The 18,534-nt window shown below is 42.5% G+C and overlaps 1 protein-coding gene across 1 annotated transcript in view; it reads left to right on the top strand.

Moving 5' to 3' along the window:
* The window catches only part of LOC139266646 (fibrocystin-like), a 630,313-nt gene that overhangs the window by 85,222 nt on the left and 526,557 nt on the right, over positions 1-18,534 (top strand). The window contains 4 exon segments of the mRNA XM_070884234.1: positions 6,336-6,465; positions 8,310-8,405; positions 10,751-11,023; positions 13,363-13,433. Coding sequence (XP_070740335.1) covers positions 6,336-6,465; positions 8,310-8,405; positions 10,751-11,023; positions 13,363-13,433 — 570 coding nt within the window.

Genomic DNA, 18,534 nt, shown 5'->3' with positions numbered 1-18,534 from the left:
CTTGCTGAACTGAGATCATGTATTAGGCCACTGAAAGGTGCTGAGAGTTGCCCCTTGGCGTTCAAGCACAAATGTTCCATTCCTTGTGTGCTGTCACCAACCACCAGCATTAATTTCACAAGACATCTGTTCTTGTCACGGTTATATTTTGCTATAGCTTTTGTTATATCACCCAATATATATAAAAAGATGCACTCAAATATTCCAGGATACAGATGAGGAGCACCACACGGTCTAACCACACAGTGAATGAACTGACTGTGAGAGTAAGCTGTCTTTGGCCAACATTACCTGCAGTTGGTTTTTGAAAATTAATGATTAACATTTGACTGTCTGAGAATCAGAGTGACAAAGCAAACATGAGGGAGGGGGAGGAGATAGACTATATTCGGAGAAAAGCTAAAAGAATGAAAAAAAGACAAAAGTTGAACAGAAGTAAAAAGACAAAACAACACATATTCCTTTGCACTATGCAGAAACAACAATTGCATGCTAAAAGTACCATTGTGCATCTTTGCTGCAATCTGAAAAATCAAATCATCCCAAAAAACTTTTCAGAAGTGAAATTGATAAAATCCTATTCTGCCGATTATGGTCCATGATTAGGGAAGTTTCAATAAAATATAATTTTAGTATAAAGGTATTCTGTCCATAATTTGCTCCTTAGCAACCACTGACTCCTTGCCCAAGGCTTCAGTTACCACAGTGGCTGCTACTGAGGCCAATCCTGGTTTCCGAGGCAACAGCATATACCTCTTCCAACTGCATCCTCTTAGTATTGGCAACAGGTCTGAATCCTTCTGTTGCTGTACAAACACAGAGTATGCATACCCATGGTTGTTGCTATTAATTTAAAGGAGTTATGTCATTAGTTTCATCAAGATTTCTGGACAATTGTGGTTCCTGGAACAGCCATATTACAACAAATAGAACCCATCTGAAGTCTGGAGAGTCTACAATTGTGTATGTTTTTTTCTACAGTGTTACTAAAAATAATCTAAGACCAGCACTGGGTCACTCAATAGTTTGCTCTTTATGTTTGTTTCTGTTTTTCACTTGTTACAAACTTCTGAACACATTCCAAAACTTTGAATTCCTCTTTGAGTTAGATGTAAAATTCCAACTTTAGTACAGTATCATGAGCTGCATAAATCAGGATCGATAAAATAGTCTTCTATATTTTATTGGATAATCATAGAAGATTACGTATGCATGATTCTGATTTGGCTGCTTAAGGGACTATGTCATCCTAAAAGCTAATCTGGGTGCAGTTTAGACCTGAATGGTTACTGTCACGTTTTAGATATCGTTTCAAATGCTGTTGATATCCAGGGGGTGAAATGTCCCCTTTTTATAGCCCTGGGAAGACACTTTTCATCCGGGGGAGGGGGGCACTATCGCCTCCCGTGAAATGACCCGGGTGTTTGCGGAGGCCGTGCCATCGCAGTGCCGTGTCCCGCAGTTACCGACCCATACCAACCCATATTATATAAAGTTACTGACCCATACCCACCCAACTGAAGTTGCATGTTCAGCCATGAACTCATTGAATGACGGTGCAGGCTCGAAGGGCCGAATGGCCTACTCCTGCATCTATTTTCTATGTTTCTATGTTTCTATGCCGCCGGCCAACCGCCAATGATGTCATCGCTGTGCGCGGCGACTCCTCACCATCCCACGCCGACCCCTTAATACCCCGCGGGTGAAATTGCAAGCCGATTGGGGGTGGTAACCTCTGGGGTGGGCACATTCTGCGCTCGGTGGCAAAGTCCCGCCCCCCTCCGGGGAATTTCCTTTACCACCCCTCAAAGGAAGCGGAGCGCAATCTCACGTGCTCCACTTCCTTTGGGGGTGGTAACCAGGGTGCAACTGCTGCGCTGAAGGAAGCGCTCTGCAGATGCTCCTTTAAAGGGGAGGGCCACTGTGCACTTTGCAAAGCCTCTGATGGCCTCCACTGGGCCACCAGAGCAGTGTGCGACCGGGCCTGCAACCTGGCACCCAAGACGGAGTGCCGGGCTGCACAAAGGCTGCCCAGTCCATGCTAGGGCCGCTATCATTGAGCCGACCCAAGAGTCGACAGACCAAAAAAGATGGTGGCCCGGGGTGCTGGCGACTTCCGTTTAAGGAGCGCGCCAAGAGCGGATATCCGCCAGCCGCATGGCCCACAGGGCAATTTCCCCCATGAGGCATTAAGGGATTGGTGCGGGGCTGTGAGGAGTTGCGCATGGCGATGACGGCCCACTCCCGGGCAATTTCCCGGGAGGCGGTAGCGCCCTCCATCCCCCGGGTGAAAAGTGTCTTGCCGGAGGTGCTAACAACACCAACAACTTGTATTTATATAGCACCTTTAACATAGTGAAACATAGTGCTTCACAGGAGTATTATGAGAGAAAACAATTTGGCACCAAGTCGTATAAGTAGAAATTAGCGCAGGTGACCAAAAGCTTGGTTAAAGAAGTAGATTTTAAGGAGCGTCGTGAAGGAGGAAAGAAAGGTAGAGAGGCTTCATGTGGGGAAGTGTCTCCAATCCCCAAATAAAATGCCCGCGTACCTGGTGGTACGGAGATTTGTGGTCCTGGGCCTCTCCGGATACACACTGGTAGAGGCCCATATATCTCAGGGGAGCATGTGGTTCGCAAATGCTCCTGGTATCACGTGGGCCAGCCCAACCATTAAAAGAAGGGAATCCCTATTCATGCTTCTGAGGATTCCGTATGTACCCCCAAAAATACATGCAGACATCAAATAAATTAAAAAATGACATTTAAAATTAATTAATACTATTTAAAACAAAAATTTTTTTTGAAAAATAAATGTACATGTTTTAACGGGGGTAAAAATAAACTTACCTTTGTAATGCACAGGGTTTGTAATGTATAAATGATTGAAAAAAATATTATTTTCATATTCTTTTAAACTCTTATGCTGGTAAAAGCAGGCCTTGCGCCGTAAGAATTTCATGGGATTTCGCTGGGCAGAAGTTGGGCAAATAGCCCAACATTCCGCCTGCGGATACCCTTTAACAGATCGCATGTTCCGGGTTTTTGTGCATGCGCTTTGTGCACGAAAACGCGGAACTTGCGGGTCCCTACTGGCACGTGCGCTCCTTGTACGCACCCATAGGGGCTGCAAATTAAGGCCCATTGTATCTGGGACTATGCTGTGTACAAATTGGCTGCCATGTTTCCTACTGTCATTTTATAGGCAGTCCCTCGAAACGAGGATGACTTGCTTCCACACCAAAAAAGGATGAGTTCACAGGTGTTTCGAATGAAGGATCCGAACCACATCTTCAAGGGTGGAAGATGCCTGTGCGTGGACTTTTTTTATGTGTGGTGGCCGTTGCACACCAGCCACCACACGGGCTTGACATTACATTACAGCATTCCTACATTACATTACAGCATTACTACATTACATTACAGCATTACTACATTACATTACAGCATTCCCACATTACATTACAGCATTACTACATTACAGCGGTGATTACAATTCAAAAATTGGTTGTGCAGTGTTTTGGAATGTCCTAGGATTGTGAAAGGTGTTACATAAATTAAAGTTTGTTCTTTATTTCTTCAGTCATTACTCATTTCAAATAAACAGTTATAAACTTAGTTGCATCAATAAACAGTGGATTACTATTCCCAAATGTTTTGAATGAAACAGAATAAGGGTAATTTTGATAACTGCAGAATGGTCCCACCCCCACACGTATATTACATGAATAACCTGCCAGTGTAAGGTAGTCATTCCCTATACCAGCCACAGGACATCCTATCATCCTTGCCCATTTTCTACTACCAGCTGCCTCCTTTATGCTATAACAGTGAGCAGACAGCAACGGGAGATCTCGGCCTGTGTGCTTTGTGTTGGTTGGTCTGCTTATTTTGTCAGTTGTAGAAAATCGTAAAAGATCACCTTGCAAATATCCCTCCCAGGAACAGAAGGGAGGCATTCTTTTCTACATTTAAGTACATTCCAGGAAGTCATTTGTACTTAGTTCTAGCATAAAAACAGTTAATAATTATAACTATAAATGGAGAAGCTGCTTCTGCTTTAATCAATTCTTTTATCTTTCTATGGTACTTTAGCCTTTACTCACACCAGAAACAAAGAAAGCTTTCATTTAAGTGTACGTTTAAAGAAAACAAAACTATCCCGGTCGGTGAAAGGGGTCAAAGAAATGTAGAGATAAGAGGGCTGTTTCCATGGAATAATAACAGGCTGTGCACCTTCAATTCCTGCTATGCACTTGCACTCCCTGTGAACTCCTGACCTCACTGGAATCACTGGATCATTGAACTTACCCTTTAAAGTCTGTCTACTGCACAGATTTTATTTATTTTGTTGCAAAAATTGTCTTGTTCTTTATCAAAAATTGAATAGTTTCAGGTAGGTGGTATTAATGATGTGATATTGCATTGTTGATTGCATGATTGTATACCCCATAAACAAAATTGCCTCATATAACACTTTAAAGTGAGGACCCCATCCATTTTAGTGGCATTAATGTCATCCATTAAGTGGTATTATGTCATACATTTAGGTTAGAAGTTCTTCTGTATGGTATTTTTTATCAAGTCGATTCATGCATTTGGGTGAAATTCCTCAAACTAACTTGTCTTCATTCAGAGGTAGTACTTTGATCTCTGAGTTAGAGTGTCGTAGATTCAAACCCCACTCCAGAGACTTGAGCACATAATCTAGGCTGACACTTAAACCGAGGCCTGTCTACCCTCTTGCGTGGATGTAAAAGATGGCACTATTTGAAGAGCAGGAGAGTTCTTCCAGTGTTCAGCCCAGCATTTAACCCTCAACTGCCACTACCAAAACCTATTCTGGAACCTTACTGTGTGGAAATTACAGCAGTGACTACAATTCAAAAGTATTTCATTGGTTGTGAAGTTTGGTACCTTAGATTGGTGCTACAAAAATTCAACTTTGTTCTGTCTTTACTCATTTAAAATAAATAGTTATTGATTTAATTACAACACTGAACAATGGACTTGTATTCCCAAAAGTTTTAAATTAAATGTATTTGAACTCTGGTCAGTCCAGGCCAAAACATTCCCTCAGCTTAAAGACCAAATGGTAAACTTTCCAACTAGAATTATTCCTATTTGAACGCTTGCACTAAGTTCCTCAGAGCTATTTTTAATGCAGGTATTAACCTGTTTTAAGTGCTTTTTAGCACAGGAGCTCAAATTTGTACGAGAATATCAAGCATTTATACACGAACAACACTGGGCAGAAGAGATACTCCCAACATTCCAAAAGAACTTTGTATTTGTCTGGTGATGAGATTAGCTAGAACATACATTAGGAGGCCTCACAGAGACTAGTTAATGTTTTAACGGAAAAGACAGAGGGATAGCACAGTGCTAGCTTGCTGCTCTAAATCACTCATCTTTTTAACTATACAAATCTAAGAAAAAAATGAGCCGCTCTGCTCCCAAGCAAGGTCTAAAATTAGCAACAAAAAAACAGCATTAGATATTAAAAAGATGTCTGTCATTCAGGTTTGCTAGGCTGAAATTTATGAATTAAGGAATAGTGAACATCACTGCATTCTGTTTAATGAGGCAGTGTTTGAAGAATTTAAATTGTGGCAACTTCAAAATAGCATTGTATTTTATTTACGACTTGTTTTGTTAGGATAAGATCATCCACATAAACATATTTACACGTTTTGCATTGATTACAGGAAAGATTTTATAAGCTTGCTTCCTGCAAGTTATGTGGACAGGCGAGGAATTATGGAGCACTCAGAATGCATGTCACAAGGCACTTCACAGAAGTTTAAGGAAACCAACACCAAGCCAACCAGAGAGAGAGTAGGCGGGGTGTTCCAGGGAGTGGACCGAGGTGACTGAAGGCACAGCCACCAATTGTGGGATGAAAGGAGTGGATACACAAGAGGCCAATGTCAAGAACAGGAAGTATGGGAGTAAGGAATTGTAGATCTGGAAGAAGTTATAGAGAACAAAAGTTGCTGAAAAATCAGTCAGTCAAAGTGGGGTCACATATCAATGAGATGTTGACTTCATGGATCTAAATGGGAAAACTGGTCCCTCAGTTATTGTAACTATGTTAGCCATAAGTGCTGAAAGATCTCAACATCAAGCTTGTTTGCCCGCCAGTTTCCATAGCACTCTTCCCATTGTCAGTCTTCCATTCAGCTTTTCCCATTAACAACTGTAAGGATATAGCTTGAATAATTTGAAAGTAATTGAATGAGTGTAATCATTTAACTAAGGCAAGCTTGGAGCATTTGTGACTTGAATGTTGATCTGTTTATGCATCTCATCTTGGGTTATTTCAACTCATTTTAGGCTACTAATGAAAATATCACAGGCCTCAACCCTGCCATTAAAGCATGAGTGGTATATGATGGTGGTGTCTTCATTGGACCAATATTTGGTGATATGCTTGCAACAGCCAATAACTTCACACAGGTGAGTTGCAACATTGCTCCTACTTATTTCCATACTTCTGAAGTAATATTGCTGAATGAAGAAGTATTATGGAGGTGAATATGCTACTTATAACCAATTTCTTCATACGTATGTGTTATAATAAAAGTCCACTATGACTTAAATGCTCTTACATTATTTTACCGTGCTAAACTGTGGGAATCAGACCAAATAAGGCTAAAAATGTGGCCAATTTTTGTAGTTGAGGCATAAGGTGAGTATGGATAAGCTTGGATCTGTTTAGAATTAAAGTTAATTTCTCATATTTTCTCTTTCAGTTCATTTTTTTTTTCATTTTTCTTCTGTTAAGCCGAATTTGTTTAGTTATAAACATCATCTGAACCCCACTATGAGATTTGTGTCCTGTAATTATTCTTCATTATCCGTTATTCTTTTTTTAATGGCTACTTGCTCCATTACATTGCTTCTCTCCTCAGTTCAGTATTTTCTGGAGAGGATTACAAAGGATGGATCCTTAACCTAATCCACCTGGTGGGAAACTGACGGGATCGGATCAGCTTCACATTTTACACCTCGTCTGATTATATATTCCATTGACTTCCGAGCCGATTCCATCAGTTTAATGGTGGATTTGATTAATATTATTTAGCTTGCTGATTTAATAACTTACATTAGCACTGCAATAAATGCTTTACATTATGAAAAGCAACTATAACTGTCTTTTCAACATAAAACTTGTAAGTCAGTCGCCCAGATGGACCATAGATTTGACAACTCCAGGGGCAATATAGATTTACCATTGAATTGCTTGTTGTGTGTTTCGATTTCGGAGTCAATTTGTTTGATTCTTGTCCATGGGAAAGTTTCATTTTGCATGTGCAAAAGATCAGGAAAAAAGGGGTGGCGATCAGTTTCACTTTGCCTTGAGACTCTAAAGCCTTGTGGGGGGGGGGGGGGGGGCAGGTGAAGTTGGACGTGTACCTGCACAGACTCAGCATTAGTGTGCAGTAGAGTAGGAGGTGGTGTTCCCAGCCCTTCTGCCTCACCTTTTTGTGCAAACACCTGTAGCATGCCCAAGTGGAGGAAGGCTCCAGAAAACTGGCTATGGGGCTTGGGACCATTGACCAAAGGGGCTGTGGGGTCCTGGGAACACCATGAATGTCCTTGATGGCAGTAGGTGCACTTCTCATTGCTCCCTGCCCCACGATGTCTTGAGGCACTCAGGACAGCAGCCATGTGGCATAATCACCAAAACCTGGTGTGCAGCTGCGCTCAAATTTTCTGCCTGATCTTTAGGCACAAATCCCAGCTGGGGAGCCAACCTTCATCGCAGGTGCCTTCGGGCCATGTTAAAAGTCTGGGACAGGAAATAATGCTGAACCTGGACAGATGCAGTACATTTCAGGTGTACTGTTCCTGTCCAGCTCTGAGATAGAGGGAGCCAAGAGCCAGGGCCCCATTTATCTTTTAAATAATATTGGTTTAAGAAGGGGCCAGTTTTCAGAATCAAAAACTTTGCTGTTAATTTGGAAGAGCATTGAAATTAGTAAGTCTATTTAGGATTATTTTTTCTTTCCATTTTAACACGTATTTCCTGTTCCTTGGTAGGTTTCGCTAAGCCACTTCCCAGCAGAGAGGGCCTCTCCAATTATCCTATCTTGACCTGGCTAGGTATAGATGCATGAGAGCAGGCCCTATTTATATTGTTCTCTCCCTTAATGTGAGGAAGCTCCGATTCTTCACCCACCTATGTGGGAAATTCCGGATGGGAAACCAAGTCCTCCCACCAGGTCATTTTAATGATTAATAAAGATGTTTTTACATAGCTTATAAAAATTGTAATCACGCTCCCAAATTTTTCTTCGGTGACAGCACATGTGAACGGCATCCCAGCCAGCTGTTCAGGATCCTGTACTTTTCAGTACCATCAAAACTCAACCCCTCTTGTTGATGTTAGGAGTTGGATTGGTAAGGATCAGCTTGTTGTGGCCTATCAAAAAGGCCCCATAGAATTTTGATTAAATCTTGGCTTGGAATTAGGTGACTTGCTATTGTGTTTGCTACAGTCTGTAACTACGCAACTATTTCAAAGACTGAGGCCAAGGCCTAGCGGTTTTAATATTAACCAGGTTATCAGAATTAAACAAACACATTTTTTTGCAGCAGATACCATGTCATTTTTGCTCAGTATCTGTGTTCCTTTTTTTTTGCTGCTAATGATATACGTGAAATCCAAAAGCATCAAATCCTGACAAGTTAAAAATTTGTATATGTTTTTTCTTCAGAAAAGAAACCAAATAAAAATCCTTATTTCCTAACATAAAAATAAAATATTAGAAATACATCAAAGGCCAATAAACATCTGCAAGAGAAAGAATAGGTTAACATTTCAGATTATAACCTTCATTAGTTGTTCTGATGAAGGGTTACATCTCAAACATTAAACATACCTGCTATGAATTTTCTGTATTTCCTGTTTCATTTCAGATTTCCAGCATTTGTGGTTTTCTTTTTACCTCTAATCCTTATTCTGTTTTCCCCACTTGCGTTTCTCCCTCTATTTTTCTCCCAAAATGTAATACCTCACACATATTCACATTTAATTGGATCTGCCACCTGGGAAATTTTAAAACAGGTGCATGGAGTGCTCACTTCTGGTAATAAATTATCCTCTTTCTTAGACATTCAAAAGTGTGTGCGTGTGTGCAGTTGTATCTAGATCCAAATATCAAATTGATGGAGGTCCAAGATATTTTAGCTGGAGGAGTAACATTTTAAAAAAGCATCAAATTATAAATTCTTAATTGCAGCAAAGCACCGTAACCTCCCCTGAATAGCAGCAAATTAGGTAAAAATACCCAAATGTGTGAAGACAGAATGAACAAGAGGCTTTTGTTGCTCATAAAATAGGAACCAGCCATCAGATTTCTCCAGAAACAGAGGCCATAGATAGACCTGCGAATATTTCTGACAGCTTCTTGGGAATAGTATTTCATTAATAATGCAGTGCCATTGTCCTGTACAGAGACCGATGGAGATATACATCCACATACATCTATCTTTAAAGTGGAGCATTATTTTACAAACTTGTCACATATTACCAATTCTTACAGAGACAGATATTTGCATACTTACAAGTGTGCTCTACTTGCCCCTTGTTATTATATTTGATGCTTTAAAGCTGCGAGTGCAAAACTGCCTGGGATGAGATATTTTGAGTAAGGTGTATTCCTTGGATGTGATATGAATGTCGAGACCTACACAAAATCTCTGTTCCCAGGTTTATCAAACAACATAGACAAAAACAGTTTTATTTGAAGTGATATGTTCTTTATTAGCATCACAATGAAAAATAAATCAGACATTAAGTAATACATCTGAACTAGTCACATTTGGGTTTCACCTGCCCACAGGTTTGTGGAGCTGTTGCACTGTGAGTGGCTTAGCCAGTCACAGGATGCTCACAAGACTCAATAAAACCCCAGTTAATTCAGTCCAGATTCTCCATGATGAGGCATGCTGTTGTGAACCTGGTGGATGAACTAGTCAGGTTCAGCTGATTGTTAAACCTTTACTAATAAACCAGCTAGTTTTTTACACCAAATGTGTAGCTGTGAATTCTTAAACAAAGAACCCATGAAGCAAATACATTACAATGTGTATCATTAGTACACATATATAATGATCATATATATAATGACATATATAATTCATCAGCTCCGCTGTGCAGGCCACATTGTCCGCATGCCAGACACGAGGCTCCCAAAGCAATGCTCTACTCGGAATTCCTTCACGGCAAACGAGCCAAAAGTGGGCAGAGGAAACGTTACAAGGATACCCGCAAAGCCTCCCTGATAAAGTGCAACATCCCCACCAACACCTGGGAGTCCCTGGCCAAAGACCACCCTAAATGGAGGAAGTGCATCCGGGAGGGCGCTGAGCACCTCGAGTCTCATCCCCGAGAGCGTGCAGAAATCAAGCGCAGGCAGCGGAAGGAGCATGCGGCAAATCAATCCCACCCTCCCTTACCCTCAACGTCTATCTGTCCCACCTGTGGCAAGGACTGGCTCTCGTATTGGACTGTTCAACCACCTAAGGATTCATTTCAAGAGTGGAAGCAAGTCTTCCTCGATTCTGAGGGACTGCCTATGATGATGATGATAATGATTCTACAGCATTACTATCCCCATTATTAACTTCATAAAAGTTAGGTTATCATATCACATCTGTATCCATATTAATTATTGACTGTATATAGCACATTTGACAATTACATTTATTAATTCTTTCAATTATTTTTGTTTTCAATGTAGAGATAGGACAGATCCATATTCTGATTGAAGGGTCAGATTTATCTGAAAACACTTCAGCAGTGAAGGTCTTTGTTGGCCAATCAAGGTGTGTTGTGGGTCGTGCCAACAGAACACAGATCAGCTGTACCAGGGCCGAGCTTCCAGTGGGACTGTATTCTTTAAATGTGCTGGTACTTCCGGATGGTTATGCAATGAGTGCTGATGGGACTAAGCTGTACGTGACAGTGAGACCCAAGCTTTTGGGTATACAACCCTCTTCAAGCTCAGAAATCGGTATGTAGAAATAATCTTACATGAGATTAACTCTCAGTGCAAATAATAATGTAACACATTCTACCGTTATGAAACAGTCTCAGTTACAGCAGTAATTCTGTTGCTACTGTAAGTCTGTAAGTCATTTCCTTATTTTTATATTGTTCCTGATGTTATAGGGAATAGATTATAACATGCAAAAATGCTCATTTTCTCTGAATTACTTTAGAATGAGAGGTCACACTAATAAATAAACCTCACACAAAAATCATTAGATTAGCACAAATGGATGAACACAATGCCCTTTCACTACTAGGACAGGGTTTAAATCCAGCTCAGTTAGAGGTTACTCTTTCTTCAGAAGGTCTCTATATGACATCATAAGAATATAAGAACATAAGAAATAGGAACAGGAGTAGGCCATACGGCCCCTTGAGCCTGCTCCGCCATTCAATAAGATCATGGCTGATCTGATCATGGACTCAGCTCCACTTCCCCGCCCGTTCCTCATAACCCCTTATCCCCATGTTATTTAAGAAACTATCTATTTCTGTCTTAAATTTATTCAATGTCCCAGCTTCCACAGCTCTCTGAGGCAGCGAATTCCACAGATTTACAGCCCTCTGAGAGAAGAAATTTCTCCTCATCTCAGTTTTAAATGGGCGGCCTCTTATTCTAAGATCATGCCCTCTAGTTCTAGCCTCCCTCATCAGTGGAAACATCCTCTCTGCATCCACCTTGTCAAGCCCCCTCATAATCTTATACATTTCGATAAGATCATTTCTCATTCTTCTGAATTCCAATGAGAAGAGGCCCAACCTACTCAACCTTTCCTCATAAGTCAAACCCCTCATCCCCAGAATCAACCTAATGAACCTTGTCTGAACTGCCTCCAAAGCAAGTATATCCTTTCGTAAATATGGAAACCAAAACTGCACGCAGTATTCCAGGTGTGGCCTCACCAATACCTGAAATAGCTGTAGCAATACTTCCTTGCTTTTATTCTCCATCCCTTTTTCAATAAAGGCCAAGGTACCATTGGCCTTCCTGATCACTTGCTGTACCTGCATACTATCCTTTTGTGTTTCATGCACAAGTATCCCCAGGTCCCACTGTACTGCGGCACTTTGCAATCTTTCTCCATTTAAATAATAACTTGCTCTTTGATTTTTTCTGCCAAAGTGCATGACCTCACATTTTCCAACATTATACTCCACCTGCCAAATTTTTGCCCACTCACTTAGCCTGCCTATGTTCTTTTTGCAGATTTTGTGTGTCCTCCTCACACATTGCTTTTCCTCCCATCTTTGTATCGTCAGCAAACTTGGCTATATTACACTCAGCCCTGCTTCCAAATCGTTAATATAGATTGTAAATAGTTGGGGTCCCAGCACTGATCCCTGCAGCACCCCACTAGTTACTGGTTGCCAAACAGAGAATGAACACGTTATCCCTACTCTCTGTTTTCTGTTAGTTAGCCAATCCTCTATCCATGGTAATATATTCCCCCCAACCCCGTGAACTTTTATCTTGTGCAGTATCCTTTTATGTGGCACCTTGTCAAATGCCTTCTGGAAGTCCAAATACATCACATCCACTGGTTCCCCTTTATTCACCCTGTTCGTTACATCCTCAAAGAACTCCAGCAACTTTGTCAAACATGACTTCCCCTTCATAAATCCAGGCTGACTCTGCCTGACTGAATTTTGCTTTTCCAAATGTCCTGCTACTGCTTCTTTAATAATGGACTCCAACATTTTCCCAAGCACAGATGTTAGGCTAACTGGTCTATAGTTTCCTGCTTTTTGTCTGCCTCCTTTTTTAAATAGGGACGTTACATTTGCAGTTTTCCAATCTGCTGAACTTAGGCAATTTCACTTCGAATGAATGCAAATTCATAGCACACACTTCCCATAACTTGGTTCAAGTTGACACATAGGCAGCTTCTCAGAGAAGCCACAGCATCTCGTGTCGGAGATATTCTGACATTGGCACTGAGGCACATTTGTGCAGCACAGCGAAGGAAGGGTAGATTTTACAAATCAGCACACCTGCTGCAGAGGGTCATGTGACTGGAGCAAAAATTATCTACGGTGTGGTGCACTGACTACTGTGCTCAAAATCCTGATATGCACTTCTGCCAACTAAAGCTCTGCAGGGCACAGTGCTAATTCCTGAAACCTAGTCCCACATATTTAACTCATGCATATATTTGACGTGTGAGATTCTTGACACTGATGCATAAAGTGGAAAAGTTCTCTATTCCTGAATGCTGACATTTTTCACCCTAATGAGCACAAAAAAGAAATGGAAAAAGCAACTTATAACAGTTGTCAGCCCATATTATCTACCACCTTCAGAACTGAATGGAGCATTATTGCTTCACATCATGAAGCTGAAAAGGGAAAAATATTTGTGGTGGATGCTGATGGTATTAAATGTGTCTGCCCAAGGATGCCATTTTGACAGATCAAGTGAAAGGATTGGCCACAATATCCTCGTTATATAGAAGAGTCTCCACAAATAAATAGAACCCACATACAACTTTTCAGAACTTTGGTGGTGATGCATCAATTGTCAACTGTGTTGAGAGCGTGATAATTAATTGAAACACAACAATGTACAGGACTGGAAAGGATCATAGTAGTCCATCTGATTGATTTCAAAGTGGAAAAAATACATACTGGGGTGGATCTTGACTTCAATAGGCCCCAGATTTAATGCAAAAATATTGAGATGAAAATCTAACACCATTCAGTAGTAATTGTGCCAGAAATGACGAAAGCTGATGATTTGTGTGTTGGTTTGGCATGGATAAACAGTAAATGAGGAACAGGCTGACAGGCAACACTTTGTGGCATGTACCACCTTCATGGTACATCGTGCTGTTGGTTAGCCTTACCGTTCCTTAAAGCTTCGAGGTCCTGTCGATGCTGTAGACAATCTAGATAAATTACATCTACTGCATTACCATTGTCTACTCTCTCTGTTACCTCTTCAAAAAATTCAATAATGTTGGTCAAGCACGACTTTCCCTTTTGAAATCCATGCTGAGTATTCATTATTATATTTTTTGGTTTCTAGATGTTCTTCTATTTGCACCTTTACTAGTGATTCCATTATTTTTCTTACCACTGATGTTAAGCTGACTGGTCTATAATTCCCTGGACTTGTTCTATCACCCTTCTTAAATATAGGTATTACATATTATACAGATGGGATGGCTACAGTAGCATGGTGGCAAACTGTGTTGGAGCACCAGTGCCAACAGTATTACAGAGTTGTGGAAATGTGGACTTGAAACTTCGATCTGCCTCACCACTGAGATCTTGATCTTGGCTGCATTGCGGTGGGAAGATGATGACGAGAGATGAAGGGGATATAATTGGTCTTTTTTCAGTAGTGCAAAATGGACGGTACTAATCAACAACCTGTTTTTCACCACACCCAATTTTTTTCCCATTGACTTCAGTAGACAGGACCGTATGTCTACATTTTGCTGCTGTTACTTTTGTTTTGTTTGCAATGTTGATGATCAATGCAAATGCAAAATGGGTCATTTTCACCCACAAAATATATTTAACAATGGGGTCTTTGCAGGTGGGATACCAGTCACTCTCATTGGTACTGGTCTGGATCCACTCAGTTTTGTGTGGTTTGGTTCCCAACCCTGTGTGGTGAACAGGACCAGAAGCAACTCAAGCTGGATTGAATGTACAGCACCAACAAAGGGGGTCATTTAAGACCGATTGTTATACATATGTAGAAGTGTTCAAATTTGTATACAGGGCACAACATGCTTATCCATCTCAGTTTCCTTATTCTTTTGGCTTGTCTCTATTTATTTTTGTTTATTGCAATGTTTCCTTCATAGTCAGCCACGTATGGGTGATGAGTCTCGACCCAGGAAACTAGGTCAGGATTCAGCACTGTTGGAGGGGCAGTGGGAGGAGGTTCCCCCTTCCCAGAACACCACTGCTGCGACGATACTCCTGGCATATATAGCTTGGCTGTGATGTCCCCTGTGGGTGAAAAGGCCATTGACACTCACTGTCTAGGTTCAGATGTCAAGAATGTCCACTTGACTATGGTACTGGAGCGCACCTAATGCTCATTGATATCACTCAGTAAGCAGTCAATAGCTGATCGTTATCCAATGACCTCTGCTGGAAAAGTGCACACACAAGGACACTGGGTGAGGAGAGCATTTGGTTTGACTGAGTGGCCACCACAGTTGAATATCATACCAGTGCTTATTCCCAAAGATCACATGTGAAAAATGGGCACTAGGATAAGGCATTGCAGAACACACTGACACATTGCAGAAATGTGGAACTGTATCTCATGGTGGATCAAGAGAGGTAAGAATTATATATTCTAAATAACAATAACATGCTGCAGGTTCAATTCCAAGATATTGGGCTCAATTTTGCTCAAAGCCTTTTTTGGGCGTATTGCCAGAGCTATGTCCATTTTTCTAGGCCAGAACTACTCCAAAAATATTTGTCGCAAGTTTCCCCGCTGTATTTTTCAAAATTGGCACCACGCAGCTTGTCCAGTAGCCACGGAGGGTGGAGCCTACTGTCTGCACCGAAACAACGATGCCGCCCCTTCTGCACATGATTCCTATGGGCGCGCATGAGCAGTACAGCTCCCAGTCTTGAATCGCCCATTTTTAAAGAGCCAGTTGTGTGTGTGAGACCATTGAGTGCTGTGTGAGAACTGTAATTATCATTCGAAAAATCAGTGCTGCAATCATTATCATAGGTAGTCGCTCGGAATCGAGGAAGACTTGCTTCCACTCTTAACAAGTTCTTAGGTGGCTGAACAGTCCAATATGAGAGCCACAGACTCTGTCACAGGTGGGACAGATAGTCGTTGAGGGAAGGGGTGGGTGGGACAGGTTTGCCGCACACTCTTTCCGCTGCCTCTGCTTGATTTCTGCATGTGTTCGGCGTTGAGACTCGAGGTGCTCAGCGCCCTCCCAGATGCACTTCCTCCACTTGGGGCGGTCTTGGGCCAGGGACTCCCAGGTGTCAGTGGGGATGTCGCACTTTATCAGGGAGGCTTTGAGGGTGTCCTTGTAATGCTTCCGCTGTCCACTTTTGGCTCATTTGCCGTGAAGGAGTTCCGAGTAGAACACTTACTTTGGGAATCTCTTGTCATGCATGCTAACTATGTGGCCTGACCAGCGGAGCTGATCAAGTGTGGTCAGTGCTTCAATGCTGGGGATGTTGGCCTGGTCGAGGATGCTAATGTTGGTGCTTACAGTAGGATCTTACAGAGACATCGTTGGTGGTATTTCTCCAGCGACTTGAGGTGTCTACTGTCCATGGTCCACGTCTCTGAGCCATACAGGAGGACGGGAATTACTACAGCCCTGTAGACCATGAGCTTGGTGGCAGTTTTGAGGGCCTGGTCTTCAAGCACTCTTTTCCTCAGGTGGACGATGGCCGCACTGGCGCACTGGAGGTGGTGTTGGATCTCGTCGTCAATGCCTGTTCTTGTTGATAGGAGGCTCCCGAGATATGGGAAGTGGTCCACATTATCTAGGGCCACGCCGTGGATCTTGATGACTGGGGGGGTAGTGTATGGTGAGGGCAGGCTGGTGGAGGACCTTTGTTTTACTAATGTTTAGCGTAAGGCCCATGCTTTCGTACGCCTCAGTAAATATGTCGACTATGTCCTGGAGTTCAGCCTCTATGTGCACAGACGCAGGCATTGTCCGCGTACTGTAGCTCGATGACAGAGGTTGGGGTGGTCTTGGATCTGGCCTGGAGACGGCAAACCGGTTCCCACTGGTTCTGTAGTTTAGTTCCACTCCAGCAGGGAGCTTGTTGACAGTGAGGTTGAGATGGTGGCGAGGAAGATTGAGAAGAGGGTTTGGGTGATGGCTCAGTCCTGTTTGACCCCGGTCCGGATGTAGATTGGGTCTGTGATGAATCCGTTGGTAAGGATCATGGCCTGCATGTCGTCATGGAGCAGGCGGAGGATGGTGACAAACTTTTGGGGGCATCCGAAATGGAGGAGGACGCTCCATATACTCTCGCAGTTGACAGTGTCAAAGGCCTTTGTAAGGTTGAAGTAGGCCATGTATAAGGGCTGGCGCTGCTCCCTGCATTTTTCTGGTAGCTGTCGCGCTGCAAAAATACAAGATGCAACATGGCACAAGGACACAGAATTTCTTACAGGATGAAATGGAGGCACTAGTTACTGTGATTGAGGGCAAATGGCAGGAGCTGTATACCAGCAGAGGTCACATAAAAGTTCCACCCAAAGAAATGAAGAAATGCTGAAACCAACTTGCAGAAGATTACTGTGCAATGGTGACCACCCCAAGGTCTGGAGGCCAGTGCAAAAAGAAGTGGCAGAAACTTGGTCAAGTAGTTAGTGTAAGTAATATTTTCATTTTTCAATGAATTGCAATTGTAAATCTGACCATATGTTTATGTCCCACCCAGCTGAAAGACACCCTCTCTAAAAAGTTATATTTTCATCTTTGCAGAGGAAAGTGGCACACAACAAAAGGGAAAGAACTTGAACAGGAGGAGGCCTGGCAAATCTGCATCCACTGACATCCTTGGAAGACAGGGTCGCTCCTTTGATGGTACCTACCTGGAGAAAAACAACCACCACTGCACAAATTGGGCCCACGCTTGAGGGACAGGGTAGGTCCTGCAAATTCCACAGTCTGGCTTTGCTAAATGTTAAGTACTGCGCAGGCTAGCCATGCTTCAATTCATGGGGATGTCTCCGTCAGCTACGCTTCAGTTGATGCATTGTGCTATCATTCATCATGGTCCTTCAAATCAGCCTGCTGCCTGTGCTATGTTAGCCTACTCATGCCACCCACTATGTCCTCTCGTCTGCTGCTAACTATTTGTCTGCCCTTCTGGCTGCTGCTGAAAGATGGCAGATATAATGCTCTCGCGTAGGATGAACACATCATGGGTGCTCCTAGGGTGTCTTGCATCAACTGACATGATGCGAAGCATGTCATCACACATGAGCTGCACATTAATGGAGTGGAAGCCTTTTCTGATCCTGTACATCTTGGAATCCTCCAAAGATGCTCGCAAGGCGATGTGGGTACAATCAATGCATCCCTGTACCTTTGGGAAGCCTGCAATCCTGGAGAAGCCCACAGCCCTGTCATGCATTGCCTGGGCAGATATAGGGAACTTTATGTCGTCATTCCTCTGGGCATATAGTGCAGCAGCCGAATGCAGACATGTTGAAAAATGGTGCACACATCCCCAGTTGTAGCTTGGAAGGATCCGGATGTATAGAATGAAAGTGCAGCTGTAACCTTCACTTCAACTGACAAAGCAATGCTCCTGACGCTTCTAGGTTGCAGAACTGCTTTCACCAACTCACCGATCTCAGTTACAACTTCTTTGTGGAAACGCAGCCTTCTGACACAGTCTGCATCATGCAGCTGCAGGTACGAACACCTATCTCGATATAACCGACGTGGGCAAGGCCTCCTGCCCATCATCCTATGTGCTCTGAGGTTCGTCATGCAACGACGT

Source organism: Pristiophorus japonicus, chromosome 7 (assembly GCF_044704955.1).
Source record: "Pristiophorus japonicus isolate sPriJap1 chromosome 7, sPriJap1.hap1, whole genome shotgun sequence".
NCBI lineage: Eukaryota > Metazoa > Chordata > Chondrichthyes > Pristiophoridae > Pristiophorus > Pristiophorus japonicus.
Note: the sequence above shows the minus strand (reverse complement) of the source record. Positions and strands in the feature narration are given on the sequence as shown.